At 36.4% G+C, this 16377-nt stretch overlaps 2 protein-coding genes across 3 annotated transcripts; one reads left to right on the top strand and one right to left on the bottom strand.

Moving 5' to 3' along the window:
* The first annotated feature begins 213 nt into the window (after positions 1 to 213).
* LOC131145101 (cyclic dof factor 2-like) lies at positions 214 to 3847 on the top strand. 2 transcript variants are annotated; one of them, XM_058094185.1, is made up of 2 exons: positions 214 to 650; positions 2087 to 3847. In XM_058094185.1, exons 1-2 carry the CDS (start codon positions 459 to 461, stop codon positions 3401 to 3403), a joined length of 1509 nt encoding a protein of 502 aa, XP_057950168.1. In that variant the 5' UTR covers positions 214 to 458; the 3' UTR covers positions 3404 to 3847. The 2 variants fall into 2 exon arrangements, with proteins under 2 accessions (XP_057950168.1, XP_057950167.1); XM_058094184.1 differs by having other exon boundaries at positions 2084 to 3847.
* Positions 3848 to 13762: 9915 nt separating this feature from the next.
* LOC131143985 (formin-like protein 14) lies at positions 13763 to 14463 on the bottom strand. Its single transcript, XM_058092334.1, has 2 exons — positions 13942 to 14463; positions 13763 to 13774 (listed from the first exon to the last, which is right to left on the bottom strand). The coding sequence occupies exons 1-2, from the start codon at positions 14461 to 14463 to the stop codon at positions 13763 to 13765; spliced, it is 534 nt and encodes a 177-aa protein (XP_057948317.1).
* Positions 14464 to 16377: the final 1914 nt, after the last annotated feature.

Below are 16377 nucleotides of genomic sequence, written 5' to 3'. Positions count from 1 at the left end.
ATGAGATTAGGAGCCTTCCATTAAAGTTGAGGGTTAAGAGCAGGCAGTACTTCACTAAGCCAGCCAAGATTATTACAAATAAGAGATGATGAGAGTCCAAACAGCTGACCGTGGAGTATCAGCCGATGCGAACTGAGAGGGCGAGTAATCGGGAGGATGCTGACGTGGGACGAAAAAGTGGACACAATCGGACTTTCTTCTCTCATAGAAGTTGTGGAATCAAATGCGCGAGAAAGAAAGAAAGATCCCAAAGACCACAGAGCAAACTTGTGGCTGAGAAACCTTCCTCAACTGATGACCTGGCCTGTATGATTCCCACCTCCTCCCTATTAAATCCTCTCCAAAATTATCCATTTTTTTCAAAAATGCAATCGCCCACCTTGAGAAGAAAGAGTAATTCCCACAATCACACTGATTCTTGTTTCTAGAGACAGAGAGAGAGAGGGTCAGAGGAAGAAATGGGACTGTTGGAGCCGAAAGACCCGGCGATTAAGCTCTTTGGGAAGACGATACAGCTGCCGTCGACCGATGACTCCTCGCCTCCTTCGTCTGATTCTCCTCGCGATAAGGTTTCGGATCGCAGTTCTGTGTCTTCAATCGGTTCTCTGCAGAACGGAGCAGGGGCAGGAGTGGCGCAGGGAGAACAGAAGGTAGCGTGTCTGTGTGCGTTCTTATTGATTTTCTGCCGTTCAATTCATGTTCGATTTTGAGAACAACCCAATTCTCAGGATGCCCGAATTGTTAATGGGTTGGTCGTGCTTTTCCTAGATTCTAAGATTTTAAGTTCAATTTCCTTTTTTCTTTGGGTGCTATATTTGCAGGACACCCTCGCGATTGCAGAGGTTTTAATTTCTAGGAGTTGGGTTTGATCTTGCTCCGGTATTTGGATTTGGGATTAAAAAAAAAAACAAAGAATTTTTTTGGAAATAGCAGATTTTGTTTTTGGTAAATGACGAACTAGAGTGCGTGTTCTCTTCCTGGTTAGTAGAATTATGTCAATCAGTTATTTTTTAAACTTCTATCGATTCTCTTTGATGGAGGGTAGCTGAAGTTGGCAATTTCTGATGCGAATTCCAGGTTTTGCGTTTTTGAAAATTTGAGGGGACCCTTAAATTTATGCTGAGATTTTTTTTTTCCCCCATCTCAATCTCTATGCAAGTTGCTCTCTGATTACGTGCTTTATCACAGAACCATCAACGCTTCATCACTGAAAACTCAACAGTTTTTTTCCTTCTTTTTTTTTTTTTTCTTTTTTTTTTTAATAGAATTCATCTCATTATACTTTTTTTGTTCTTTTCTTTTTAAGATTAGAATCCAATCGGTGCTAACCCTTGTTTGGAAGCTTGGAGTTGAGAACTTGGATTTAGATGGTTTGTATTTGGATAAAATGCAACACAAAATTGAACTGGGTTTCATCCAAGTCGCACAAATCCAAAACCAAATCCTGAAATCCATACTTCCAAACACGACCTAAATGAAACACGATAAAATTGATAGGTGTCAAATATAATATGCTCTATTGTTCTTAGATTTAGAGATCGATGCAGACTTTGTGATTTTCTTACTGTACCAAGATGCATTTTGTGGCTTTTTTCCAGTGACTTTTCTGAAAATTTTAGATCATTTTCATTGTGACTGAAGTTTTCTTGGACTAATTCTCTGCTTCCATCTGTGCGTTTATGGGAGTAGGGTCTAGAGAGATGGGTTTTTTTCACTCACTACTTTGAACTTGGCATGGTAAACGAATTAACATTCTGTTGATTAGAAAAAGTTAGTAATTATTTGAGATGTTTCCATTTAATGAATAAAGATTTTGTCCATGTAAGTAAACTTCTGGGCATGTGTAGCCACAAAAGCCAAAACTGAAGATTTTTAACTATGTTCATAAACAAAGAATTATGAAACTTAATAATAAACCTGAATCCTCAAACTACTTCTGCATCTTTCCTCCATTTCCTTTACAATAGGGTTGATCATTATGGTTATTGTATAGTTAGGCAAGCATTGTGTATTTTCTAATGTTTATCTCTTGCTGTGTTATAGCCATTCCCACTTCTTATTGAACCCCTATTTAATGTTTCAGAAGACTTCAGAAGGAGAACACAAAGAGGAAAAAAAGGAAGATGGTTCATGTGATCATCATATCTCAGAGGACTTCCAGGATCCTACAACATCATCTGTCATCAGTGAAAACCCAAAAACATCTCCTGTTGACAAGGAAACTTCTTCATCGAAAACTATGAAGAACGATGAGCAGAGCGAAACAAGTATGTCACAAGAGAAGACTCTGAAGAAACCTGACAAGATACTTCAATGTCCCCGATGTAATAGCATGGACACCAAGTTCTGTTACTACAACAATTACAATGTCAACCAGCCCCGTCATTTCTGTAAAAAGTGTCAGAGATACTGGACTGCTGGAGGAACCATGCGAAATGTGCCTGTGGGTGCTGGTCGTCGCAAGAGCAAGAATTCCTCTGCTTCACATTATCATCACATAATGGTTTCCGAAGCTCACCAATTAGCTCGAGTCAATGCTGCAAATGGAATTCACAGCTCCCATTTGGGAGGCAATGGTACTGTCCTCACCTTTGGCTCAAATGCTCCTGTTTGTGAATCCATTGCTTCTGCATTAAACCTTGCTGAGAAAACGCAAAACCATGTCCAAAATGGGTTTCATCAACCCGAACAGAGAACTCCTGTTTCTTCTGGAAGGGGAGAAAATGGGGATGATTACTCAAGTGGGTCTTGTACCACAGCTTCCTATTCAGCAGAAAAGGGCGGTGATGCTCGTCCAAAAGAACCAGTGACAGAGAACTGTCATGGGCTCTCTCCTCAATTACCATGCTTCCTTGGGCCTCCGTTGCCTCATCTGTGGAACTCAGCTCAGTGGAACTCTGCAGCTATGCCTCCCCGCACTTTCTGTCCTTCTGGATTTCCGGTATCCTTCTATCCCGCACCAGCTTATTGGGGCTGCAATGTACCTGGCTCTTGGAATATGCAATGGTTTTCCCCTACACCTTCCTCTCCCAATTCTTGTGCCACAAGCTCCAGGTCTACCTCATCCCCAATTTTGGGAAAACATTTGAGGGATGGAACCATCATTAATCCAGCGAACTCAGAGAAAGAGAACAATTCAGAAAGAGGTGTGTTGATTCCAAAGACACTGAGAATTGATGATCCCGATGAAGCTGCCAAGAGCTCTATATGGACCACATTAGGGATAAAGAACGAGAAAAGCAGTTGTCTCAATGGGGGAGGTCTACTCAAGGCCTTTCAGCTCAAGGATGATGGGAAAAATCACATAGCTGAGACATCTCCAGTGCTGCAAGCTAATCCTGCAGCCTTGTGTCGATCACTGAACTTCCATGAAACTTCCATGAGAGTGCATAATAAGAGCTAAGAATGTAATCTAAACTTGAGCGCCGGGAAATGGAATGGAATGGAATGGAGTTTCCCAAACTCTCGCTGCTGACGAAAGTTGTGCCAACACCACACCCCCCTCCCCCCCCCCCCCCCCCCCCCCCCTCCCCGCCCCGGTCCAGGTGATTATGGTTTGCATATCTCAATGCAAGTACCAATCGGCAAAGCAATCCAATTGACACTAGGATGATCTTCGGAGGGGATCAGCACTTCCACCAATTTGCTCAGATTGCTGTTATTATACTTTCCTGTAAGAGTGAGAATAGGTCTTTTTTGCTTTTAGTACTTTGCCAAGTGTTTATGTACATAACCATATAGGATATAGGGAGACACCATTCCAAAGAGAGATTCTTGGACATGAAATCCAAATGTTGTAGAATATACTAGCCAATCCAAGTATGAAATTATTTGTATTTTACTTCAATCTTTCTCAAATTCTTGTTTTTTCTCCAGTAAATTGTGTTCAACATCCTTAAATTCTCAGCAAAGCACCACTTCTCCCAAACCTTTAATTTGCTAAAGACCGACAGTCCCAGACCATATGAGTTACTCCAGCGTAGCCTTTCAATTTTTGCCAACCTAATCAGCAAAAAACATTCGTAGCACATCTGCCGGAGTTGCGCATGCAAGGCACATGCTCATGCTTCTGGGATTCACCACCAGGGTGGGGGATTCACAATCACTTTTGCAAAAGTGTTTTGGGGCTGCTAGTGCAACAAATTAAAATTCAAGGACCAACCTGCAACTTTGGTGATACTTGAGGGACTATATGACCAATTAACACCCCCCCGCCCCCACCCAAACATTTCGGAAAGAAATAATTTTCAATATCCTCCATAACCTGCTGTTTGGGTTTCTAATCTGATCGAAGACAAAATTATCAGAAAGCATTGCCAGCATAGTTTGGAATTGGGCACCTTGTCTCGCACGGCTTTACTGGTTGCCACAATGTTTGGATATTACTTAGAAAGATATTAGACATGGATATCAACAAGATTAGGCAGATGGGCTAATGGATCTTTTAGAAATCTCCAAGGCTGCAATTACGTGGGTTTGGCAGCTTTCCATTTTGCCTTTTGCAATGAAACTCAAATCAGTGCTTGCTGCACACCTAATTTTTATCATGTCAAAGGGACACCCAATACACAAATCTTCCACGCTTTTGAAATCTGAAAAAGGCGAGATGTGCAGTCTTATTTCCATGGTTCCTTTGTCGAAGAGAATGATTATAACATAATCTCGATGCCTTGGTAACACGCTTACCGATGAATCAATTTAAGATGATGTAGGTTAAAAACAATACAGTAGAAAGGGCACATTAAATATGTGGAGGAGACCCATATGCCTGCAGATCAGCTTGAATTCATATCAGAAAGGTGACAAGCACCTTTCCCTTTCAAGCTTTTAGGTCCCAACTACTTGTACCTAAGCTTTTGAAAAAATTCAAAAAGAAACTTTCTTTTCGCTCTCTACTTTTTGAACACTTTTTTTCTTTTGTTCACAGCCACTTATCTCTACTATTCATAAAGTGAAGCTGAAGCAATTTTCAGACTTGTCTTTTTTTATTTTTTTCTTCCCATATTGTTACAAATCCTTTTCTTTTTCTACAATTCATATTTAAAAGAAGACTTTAAATTGATAGGCACGTCAATTGAGACTCTATTTTTCACACTTTTTTTTAGCTAAACTTTCAAAAAAATAATAAAAAAATTGTCCGCAACTTTTGAAAAATTGTCCATCGCCACCAAAAGTTGCGGAGGATGCATATTGAACTGAAAGAGAAAATAGTATTAGTTAACTGCACAAACAAGTTGATCTATTTTTTCCCCTTTTATTTATTTATTTATTTATTAACAATACATCACAGCTCGGTATACTTAGAAAGCAATTTCAAAGCAAAATCGTCAACAGTTACATCAAACCATGGACAGTCATATTTGTCGGCGGCAAATTTAAATGACAAATATCTGAAGCAAATTATCACAATAAAAACTAAGAAGCGTCAATAATCCAAAGTCAATTGTCCGAAAATCATATATATCAACAAATCAGAGCTTATTAATTCAAAAAAGATGATATATGACAAAAATTCAAATTTTATCTCAAATTATAGGATTTATAATTTTTTATTTATTGTCTCCTATCTCATGTAATTATGTACAAATACTTATGTTTGTGTCCTCTCTATAGTAGGTAGTGTTCACGGTTCAACTATTGAATAAAAATACCATTGTTTTTCATATTTTAATTTTTCGTTATGGTATCAGAGCCATTGTGAACACTATGTCAAAAAAACATCTCAGCTCCTATATTATCCATATATATATATATATATATATGTATATATATATATTTATTTATTTATTTATTTATTTATTTTACCATTCTATTATCCATACATATCAATGCTACATCTTAGCATGGGGGAAGTCTGACCGTTTTCTTCGAGGATGGATCAAATTCGTCAACATCAATTCTCAATTATAGATGGAAAAGTCGTCAACCGATCAACTACCTTTCGGAAAGAAGATCACACAACAACAGCCGAACATATCCACACCCTCAAAGCTTGTTCTTCATTATTATTATTTTTGTAACAAACTTTGCCTCCAATCCCAACAAAGTTTGCAGGAGGATATTAACAATGTATCACAACTTGACACACTCAGAAAACAATTCTGAAGCAAAACCATCGACAGTTACACCAAACCGTCGACGGTCACATTTGTCCGCTTTAGATTTAAATGACGAAGATCCGAGACAAGTTATCACAATAAAAACTAACGAACGTCAATGATTCAAAGTCAATTGTCGGTGAATCATATATGTCAACAAATCAAAGCCTATTAATTCAAAAAAGAGGATATATGACAACAGTTCAAATTTTATCCCAAATCATGAGATTTATAATTTTTCATTTATTGTTTCTTATGTCATGTAATTATGTATAAATACACATACTTGTATCATCTCTAAAGTACATAACGTCACGGTTCTATTGAATAAAAATACCATTGTTTTTTGTATTTCAACTTTTCATTGTTTTGTATTTGATTGAGATTTCAAAATCAGATTGAAGTGTGTGTCTCTGATTTATCAGCCAAGAGGAAACATTAGATATATCAGAGTGACCATCAGCAAAGGGAAACCACATTTTCCGCAGAGCACGTCGTAATGGGACCTAATGCATTTGGCTGCATGAAGCTTTTGTCTTGCTCTCTGGCTTCCTTCCTCTCCACTTTCTTTTTCTTTTTTTTTTTGTCTATTGCTTTTACATGAAAGCAAATATGTTTGTTAGAAAAAAAAAAAAAAGGCAAAGGAGTTTGTTCATATATATTTCTTCATAACCATTTTGCCCAAAAAGTTTAAGGACTTTGACATTTTACAAATTAACCCTTCATTTGAAAGTTTAGAATTTGCAGTTTCGAATTTAATTTTTGTGAATTTGATCAAACCTGAATACATATTTATATTAATTTTCGTATAACTATACACAAGTCTAAATTTAAATCTAAAGTAAAAAATTCATATTTTCAAACATTACCTTACTTCACATCAAGCATAATTATTTGACTTCTCCTAGCCTTAATTCTTCATTTTGTGGTTATGCTTAGAGTACAACTCCTTTTTGGTGGTAGCATCACCTCTTAATTATGATGTAGGTGGTTATCCAAAAAACAGTTTTAGGAAGACCACTAATAAGTTGGCATGTGGAACATCGTTTTATAGGGTTATGACTGTTACATTAGGGTTTTTTGGGTTTACGGCACCATGAAATCGTGGGAAAAAAAAAAAAGTCATGGTTGTTGGCTATTGCGAAACGGAACGTTACATAAAGGCCTCTATATAACCACTACAAGACTGTTATGACATAAAAAAATTATTTTATTTTTTAGTTTTTTTTATAATAAATTTTCTGTATTTTCATTTGCTGAATTAGGACCATTAACTATCATGATCATCACATGTATTAGCTTCATACAGAAAATAAAAGTTTCAAGAAAATCATACCAAAATCGGTCATAACGTAAACCAGTCTTTGAAGAAGATTAGGAATCGTTTCTCTCGCTTAACCCTCTTTCTATGTCTATTGTTCACTAGATCATATGGGTAAACTGATGAGACAAAGATTGGTGGCAAAAGGACAATTTCTAACCCTATATATATAACCATTATCCCACTTCTTATAAAAGTATGCATTAATAAGAAAAAACCCTTCCACTTCCCCATTAATTCTCATAGAATTTTAAAAGCCAAAAGTGTAGAGACCTAGAAAATTTAAATAATAAAAAAAATAAAGAAAATATGGAAGATGATTTAGTGTAGACCAAATCGTCGACGGTTTGATGGGAGGCCAGAAAACCGTTAACGATTTTGAGTTGCCACAGTTAGGTAAGGGTAAAATGGTGAAAATAGGTTTGGTTAAAGATCAAACCGTCGATGGTTTTGCTGCGGGTCAGAGGGCTATATAAGGCATCTAAGTTATTTTTTTTGGAAGAAAAATTAGAACCTCATTTTCTCTCTTTAGGGCTGCGACCCTCCCTCCTTCTCTCTTCGATTTCTCTCCCGAATCAAGCCCAAATCAGTTGGAAAACGTCATTTCGGGATTCTGGCATAGTTTCTCTGTGTTTAATCAAGGCAGTTTTGTGTTTTGGGTTTTCTAAATACCACTCCAAAGTTGAAGTAAGAATTATGAATGTGTTAACTATGTAGAATTTAATTGGTTAATTAGAGTGTGTGAGCCTAAGGATGTTTAAATAGTTATAATTCTGGGATTGAGCTGATTAAGTTAGGATATATGTTTACAGGGTTTTGAACTTCAATTGTCGCAGATGCTATTTTAGAATCCTTGCGGGCTTTTTCTTAGTAGCACGTAAGGAAAATAGATTATGTCTGGTGCTTTTATAAAGTCAACTGAATAAATTATAACATGTGATTTCAGAAATAATGTATGAGTTTGCCTAGGTATACAAACATATGAAATGGAAACTTGAAATGATATATATATTTTGAGAAAGTTGGAATATTGGGTTGAGAAAAACCCTAGAAATAGTTACAATAGTTTCTGCAGAATATTATATTTAAAGTATTACTCAATCTATGTGGCACGAGTTTAAAAGTAAAGTATAATTATTTTTATCAATTTTATGGAAAAGAATATATATATATATATATATATATATATATATATATATAAAGATATGATTCCATACAGTATTATAGTAAGATACTGCTTTACTTAAAGCTACAGTATGACGGATTTTATACAAATATTTTACAGTATTACAACGTTCCCCGAGTGGGACTACAGTACATATTTTATAGAATTACAGTGTTCCCTAAGTGAAACTATAGTATAGTATTTGTACAGAATTACAGTGATTTTATACAAATATATATAGTATAACAGTTTTTAACAAAAATGTGTGTATGATACCTGGTTATATATTATTTTGGAAATCACATTATATGGTTTAAGAACGCTGATGGACCATAGTTAGGCATGGTATCGTAGCCCCATAGTTGCTAGTGCAGCCACACTTCTTTGATAGGGTGTTAGTGGCCAAGTCGATTCTGCCTTTGAAGTGTAGAGTTACCCCTAGAGTACAGACAAGTTAGGTAGGCGAATCGTACTCATAGTTACAGATACAATTACAGATACAGACATAGTTGATCAAGTCTTGTTAGGCCAACCATGGCTAGGTCCAACCTTTGGGCCGCACAACCCGAATTATGTGGTTAATTCATGACGTTACAGTATTATCCATCCAAGGCAGTTCTTCTATACATATATGCGCATTTACTTATGCGGAGATTCTTATTTCATACAGGGTATGAATTGAGACTTATATTATTTACAGAGTATGAATTGAGATACTAGTTTATACAGAGTATGATTTGAGATACTTATTTTACTCATAGCATGATTTGAACGAAAGGTATATAATATGAAAAGTATTTTTATGGGCATGTGTTGTAACAATCCGATTTTTCATGTCATTTTTTTTTATAATCATAACAATAATAAACATAATACTAACTGGTAAATATATCATGTTCTCTGATACCCAAAAACATAATACCTAGGCAGCGGAAAACATAAAGTGTGCAACCAGAAACACAATACCAGAATTTTCACCACTTATGTACATCACTCTAGTTTAAAAGTCCAGATTCCTTAGGATCTATACAAAAATACATCTCACCCAAAAAACTACTTACCCTGTAAATAGGGTGTCATGACATCCCGAAGCGCGTGTCCCCTGGGGTGGCGAAATAATTTTTTTTTTTTATTTTCAAGGGAAAACAGGAATATCGGAGTCGCCACTAACCTTTTAGTGTGGTTAGAACACATGATTACTACCCAATTAAGGGTAGAATTGGTCTGCATTACCAAAACTGGGGTCGGGAGTTTGGTTACACGAGGGGAAGATACAAGCACCCTCTATGCGTCCGTTCTTACAAACGGTACCTAATTAATTTGGAATTATCCCTAAGTTAATTTAAAAAGTCTTTTAAATTACTCCTTATTAGTGAATTTTTGAAATACATATGCAAAATAAATAAATAAATTAATAAATAATACCAAAATATACATAATATATATATTCTCTCAGAACTAAAGGTACGTGAAGCCCGAAAGCTTATACCCTCGCATTAAAATCATAGGGATAAAAATCAAGAAAATATTTAAGAAAATACACTCCCAAATTTTGAAATTGTATAGAAATTTTTTACAAGAAAGTACTAGTAAGGGAGGTTTAAATATATATTAATAGGATAATAATTTAAGATATTAAACTAACACAATGCCTATAATAATAATAATAATAATAATAATAATAATAATAATAATAATAATAACACATATCTATTAAAATATTACAAATGTCGAAATAGGTAATAAAATACCATATATATATATATTATTAAGACACTAAAGATACTATAAACAGAATGTAATACCATAAATATCAGGATACTAACAAATATACACTAAATAATAAAGATAATTATAATAGTAATATGTAACCTAGAATGAAATACTAAAAACGAAATAGTATTAAAAATATAACCATATTCTTAATATGAGAGAATTAAGATTTTTCAGGCTCTTGGTTTTCCACATTGGTTTTGTAAGTTGATTTAGAATTGTATTTCAACTTCATGATTTTTTGTTATGATACATGACACTTATAGAGGTTTCCTCAAGTCAAAAAGGGGCTTGAGGTAAGGGGATCCGTTGTCGCCATATATTTTCATCATCATGGAAGAAATTCTTTCTAAATTAATTAAAAAAAAAGTTGTCTGAGAAACAGATTTTACCATTTGCACACCCGTGTGGTGCACCTATTATATAACATTTAATGTACACGAATGATGTTGTTATTTTTGCTAATGCTGGAAAAAAATCTGTTAGTCAGTTAATGGAGGTGATTAAGGAATATGAAAACTGGACTGGCCAAACGGTGAATAAAGGTAATCAGCTATTTTTTTCTCAAACAAGTTGGGTGTTCAGAGGAAAGGAGAAATTCTTTAAGAGACTGGTTTTATTGAGGGTAAATTTTCTTTTACGTATTTGGGTGTGCCGATAGTGGATGGTAAATTGAAAGGTTGTCATTTTGACCCTTTAATCCAAAAAATCAGTAAGAGAGTTGAGGGCTGGAAAAGTAGATTGTTGTCTCAAGGAGGTCGTCTTGTTTTGTTGAGACATGTGCTTTCAAGTATGTCATTGCTTCTCTTAGCTGTTCTAAATGTACCAAAACTAGTGATTAAAAAGATACAAGGTATGTTTGCTTCTTTTTTCCAGGGATTTAAGGATGGAAAAGAAAAAAATGAAATGGAGGGTTTGGAAGAAATTGTGTGTTCCTGTGGAGGAGGGGGGGCATAGGAGTAATGGACATTTCGGAAGTGCAACGATTTTTGTTCATGATGGTTGACATTTATTAACACAAAATTCTTTATGGGCTAGATTTTTTAAAGCTAAATATGTGAAAGGAGGACATATTGCTCTTTGCTCATCACATGGATCAGATTCTTCCTTTTGGAGGAAAGTTCTACAGGGTATGCTTGAACTGTTAAGTAAATCTAAGTGGAAGGTTAGAGAAGGAGATGTAAAATTGTGATATGATAAGTTTCTAAATTCAGGACCTTTGTTTGCAGATTGTCCAAATGGTGTACAATCTCATGTCAAATTAAAATATTTGGTTATCAATAATGCGTGGGATGTGGAGAATTTGCAGAGGATTATGGGGTTTAGTAAAGCGGATGAAGTAATGGAAAAGGTGGGAAATCTTAGAAATTCTTCGAACATTCTATTATGGCTCCCGGAAAAGGATGGTTGCTTTAATACAAAGTCCGCATGGGTTGTTATCAAAGTTAAAGTTCCAAAATTTGATTGGGTTAAGTGGGTTTGGAACAAATGGTTACCGAAGAAAATTTTTGTTTGTATGTGGAAGGCTGCTTTTGAGTACCTAAGTGTTGATGAAAATGTGAGAATGGTGGGGGTTTCACTTGTTTCGGCGTGTAATTGTTGTGAGATAAGGCAATCAGAAGATTTGGAGCATGTGTTAAATAAGGGAGACCTTGCTTCTGAGGTTTGGGGGATGGTTTCGATGGAGGTCGGTGTTCCTTTCCTTAGGCAACAAAGTTAAAAAGAAAGAGTTCAAATGTGGTTTAATAGGGCTTCTAGGTTCTCTCAACTGGGTTCATTGATGGGTTTGATTCCTTGTTTAGTAGTTTGGAGGCTGTGGAGAAGGAGATGTGTGGCTAGAATGGGAGGAAAATTAGAGAGTAGTACTGATGTGTGGCTTTCCATTAAGTATTGGGTGGGGGTTTTGAGTAGGAACATGACAGAAATGGTTCACTTAAAGGATGCTGATTTTCGGGTATTACAGAATCTGGAAGTGCAAATTGTGAATAAAAGAATTAAAACTATGCAAAATGTACGATGGCTAAAACCGAGGCAAGGGAGGTTGAAACTAAACGTGGATGGGAGTAGCTTAGGGAACCCAGGGCCGGCGGGTGGTGGTGGTGGCATCCTTAGAGATCATACAGGTTCTTTTGTGATTGGTTTTTCAAAATATTTTGGTTATTGTTCAAATAATAAAGCTGAATTGAGAACTGTGTTGGAGGGAATAAAGATTTGCAAACATTTGGGTCATACCTGTATCGATATTGAAAGTGATTCGAATATTGTAGTTATTTGGATAAGAGCCAGGAAGTGCTCTTTGTGCTATTTGTGGGATTTTTGGGAGCAACTTATTGGTTTATTGGAGGGAGTAGATTTTTCGATAAATCATTGGTATAGAGAAGGGAACAAAGCGGCAGATGCCTTGACTCGACAAGGTGCTATGGGGAGGAATAGTTTGTTTATAAATAGTAGTCAATTCCCTAGAGTTAGCAATGGTTTGTATAAATTGAAGAAAATGAGTACGACTTATATGAGGTACGTTTAGTTGATTTCCTTTTGATTTTAGCTTACGCTTTATGTTGTTTATCTTTTGTTTTGTTTTGTTGCGTGAGGTTTGTTTTATGGGTCCTGTTTTGTTTTGTTTCGTTTGGACTTGTAACCTGGTTTTTGGCTGAATGTTGAGTTTGTTCTTTAGGAGGTTCTTAACATGTTGTCTTTTGTTATCTCCCATTGATTGTCTTGTAACCACGGTATTCCTCTGCCAGAAGTGAGGGCTTATCAATAAATAAATGGAGGTGCCGTCCTTCTTTTAAAAAAAAAAACCATATTCTTAATATAAACACTAAATATGAACAATAATAACCCTACATGTGAACATTAATTATGTCAAAAAAAAAAAAAACCTAAACTCCAATATTGGATATAACCCTATTGTGAACATTACGTGTAACATGCCTAAACATATAAATAACAAACGATAACGCTCTTTAGTAAATAAGTACTATGATAATAAAAATATTAAACATATAATGGATGCAAAGAAACAAACACCCCAGAAATATGTATCAAACATTATGAACAACATACACCTTATAACATGAATATTAATATTTTAATAAATAGAACCACAACCCTAATATTAGGTATGCAACTTGAATATTATATACTCAAATAAATACAACATTTAAATATCAAAACTTATATTATAACTTTAAAACTCCCATATTCATATGATTAATGTGACAAGATTTTAAACTTTAACTGTTAAAATGAATTTCAACCATAAAGATTCTACAACCATGTCTAATATTTAAGAATAAATGAATGAATAAATAAATATGAACAAATATCATAAAATTAACTTATTTAATATATACAATAAAATCATGAGCACAAGATTCAACCTTTGAACATTAAAATAAGCCCCTAAAAAGAATCCTACAAAACAGAGTGCAAACCAATTAATATTTACGTTAATAATAATAATAAAAAAAAACAAAACAAAACAAGAGGGTGATAGCAAAAAAAAAAAACTTCCAAGTGAAACCAAAATAAACGGGGACTCGTGCACGTGTGTGTGCTGTGGCCGGCATGCAGAGGATAACCTGGGGATACCGCCAGAACTGGGTCGTGGTCGCCGTGCAGGTGGCTTGGCCGTGGGAGGAAGCAGGGGGCTGGAGTTGACGGACGGTGACGGTGGTTGCTGCTGTGGCTGGAACAGGGGAGAAGGGCTGCAGAGAAGAGCTAGCAGCAGCGTCTGGCGGAAGAGGAGAGGAACAGGGTGGCCTGGCTGATTGGTGGCCGATTGCAGAGGTCCGGTAGCTCACAGAAGGCTTCGGCTGGTGCTGTGGAGTCGTTGAGAGTCTGGCTGGGACAGGGGGCTGGTGGAGTGTTCGGCTGGAGCTGCAGAGGAACGGGTGGCCTGTGCTGGAGAAGCAGGTTGGTGGAGCAGAGGGTGGTCGAAATGGAGGTTGCTGTGGGACCGGCGGCGGAACAGCAGTGTGTTGCGACAGTGATTGGCTGCCGGAGACGAAGGGTGGTTCGGGTGGCTGTGGGTCGGTGGAGCAGGGTTCGGGAAGAAGGAGCCATTTTTTTCTTTTCTTATTTTTGCTTTGCTCCTCCCCCATTTGGTTATGCGAACATGCCTTTTTAAAGGCATCTCCCCAAAACCCTAAACCTAATACCAAATAATAATAATAATAATAATAATGATAACATTACTAAAAAAAATAAAGATAATAATAATAATAATAATAATAATAACCAAAATAAGATACTAATGCTAATAATAATAATAATAATAATAATAATAATAATAATAATAATATGGTAACTCATTTGTTATATTTGGTTTGGACAAAAATAGGATGTCTACAGTTACCCCTCTTTGTAAGTTTTGTTGCTTCAATGTAACGATAGGAACTCTCCTATGTTTTTTATAGCAACAAACCTGCAAAAGATAAAAGACACTTATTTTAGTTAGGCCACACAACTGCTTAAAGCTTTTCGATCAGGTACTGTTCACTTCTACCAATCATGGATAACAAGGCAATATAGGAATGTTCAATGCGATTCTCTGGAATATGACTTCTTGAATGAACAAGGTAATCCAATCGATATTTTTTAAAGGGTCAATAGAAACTAAAGAGGATGACTTGCATCAGGTTTGAGAACCCCAATGCCGAAGTATATGATGGTGACTTGCACCGGGTGTGAGAACCCGAGTGCCGAAGCAAATGATGATGACTTGCACCGGGTTTGAGCACTCGAGTGCCAAACAATATGAGAATGACTTGCACCGGGTTTGAGGACACGAGCGCCTAAGTATATGAGACTAACTTGCACTGAGTTTGAGAACCTGAGCGCCAAAGTACACAAGACTAACTTGCATTGGGTTTGAGAACCCAAATGCCAAAGTATATGAGACTAACTTGCACTGAGTTTGCGAACCCGAGCGCCTAAGTACATGAGACTAACTTACACTGGGTTTAAGAACCCAAGAACCAAAGTATATGAGACTAACTTGCACTGGGTTTGAGAACCCGAGCGCCTAAGTATATGAGACTAACTTGCACTGAGTTTGAGAACTCGAGCGCCAAAGTACATGAGACTAACTTACACTGGGTTTAAGAACTCGAGCGCCAAAGTACATGAGACTAACTTGCACTGGATTTGAGAACCTGAGCGCCAAAGTTCATGAAAATGACTTGCACCAGGTTTGAGGACCCAAGCACCGAAGTACATGAAAATAACTTGCACTAGGTTTAAGAACCTGAGCGCCAAAGTGCATGAGAATGACTTGCACCGGGTTTTAGGACCCAAGCGCCTAAGTATATGAAACTAACTTGCACTGGGTTTAAGAACCCGAGCACCAAAGTATATGAGACTAACTTCCATTGGGTTTGAGAACCCGAGCGCCAAAGTACATGATAACGACTTGCATTGGATTTGAGAACCTGAGCGCCAAAGCATATGATAATAACTTGCACTAGGTTTGAGAACCCGAGCACTAAAACACACAACAATGACTTGACATAAATTCGGGCCATTTGCCCCAATATTCAAACATTAATGAAACAATGGCTGCTTGGAATATGATGAAAAGAGATGTACGATAAGACGAATATGACTGGATGATGTTATATGATGGATGAATGTTGCTATCGGTGATGCTAGAATGCAAGGGTGCATGCATGTTGTTTGATATGATACCAGAACACAGGGATATGTATGCATTCTTTTTTATTTTTTATTTTTTATTTTTTTATTATTATTTTTATTTTTTGTGCAATGCATAAAATGCATGATGATACATGAAATGTATGGTAATGTATGAAATGTATGGTAATGTGTGGAATGTATGGTAATGTGTGGAATGTATGGTAATGCGTGGAATGTATGGTAATGCGTGAAATGTAGGGTAACGCATGAAATGCATGACAATGCATGAAATGTAGGGTAATGCGTGGAATGTATGGTAATGCGTGAAATGTAGGGTAACGCATGAAATGCATGACAATGCATGAAATGTAGGGTAATGT

This window comes from Malania oleifera, chromosome 12 (genome assembly GCF_029873635.1).
Source record: "Malania oleifera isolate guangnan ecotype guangnan chromosome 12, ASM2987363v1, whole genome shotgun sequence".
NCBI classification, from domain to species: domain Eukaryota; kingdom Viridiplantae; phylum Streptophyta; class Magnoliopsida; order Santalales; family Ximeniaceae; genus Malania; species Malania oleifera.
Note: the sequence above shows the minus strand (reverse complement) of the source record. Positions and strands in the feature narration are given on the sequence as shown.

Excerpts from the sequence above, each read along its gene's own strand:
- LOC131143985 (XM_058092334.1), bottom strand. The coding sequence starts at position 14,463 with ATGGGGGAGGAGCAAAGCAAAAATAAGAAAAGAAAAAAATGGCTCCTT.
- LOC131145101 (XM_058094184.1), top strand. The coding sequence starts at position 459 with ATGGGACTGTTGGAGCCGAAAGACCCGGCGATTAAGCTCTTTGGGAAG. Across the intron at positions 651-2,083 it reads TGGCGCAGGGAGAACAGAAG|AAGACTTCAGAAGGAGAACA; the intron begins GTAGCGTGTCTG and ends TTAATGTTTCAG.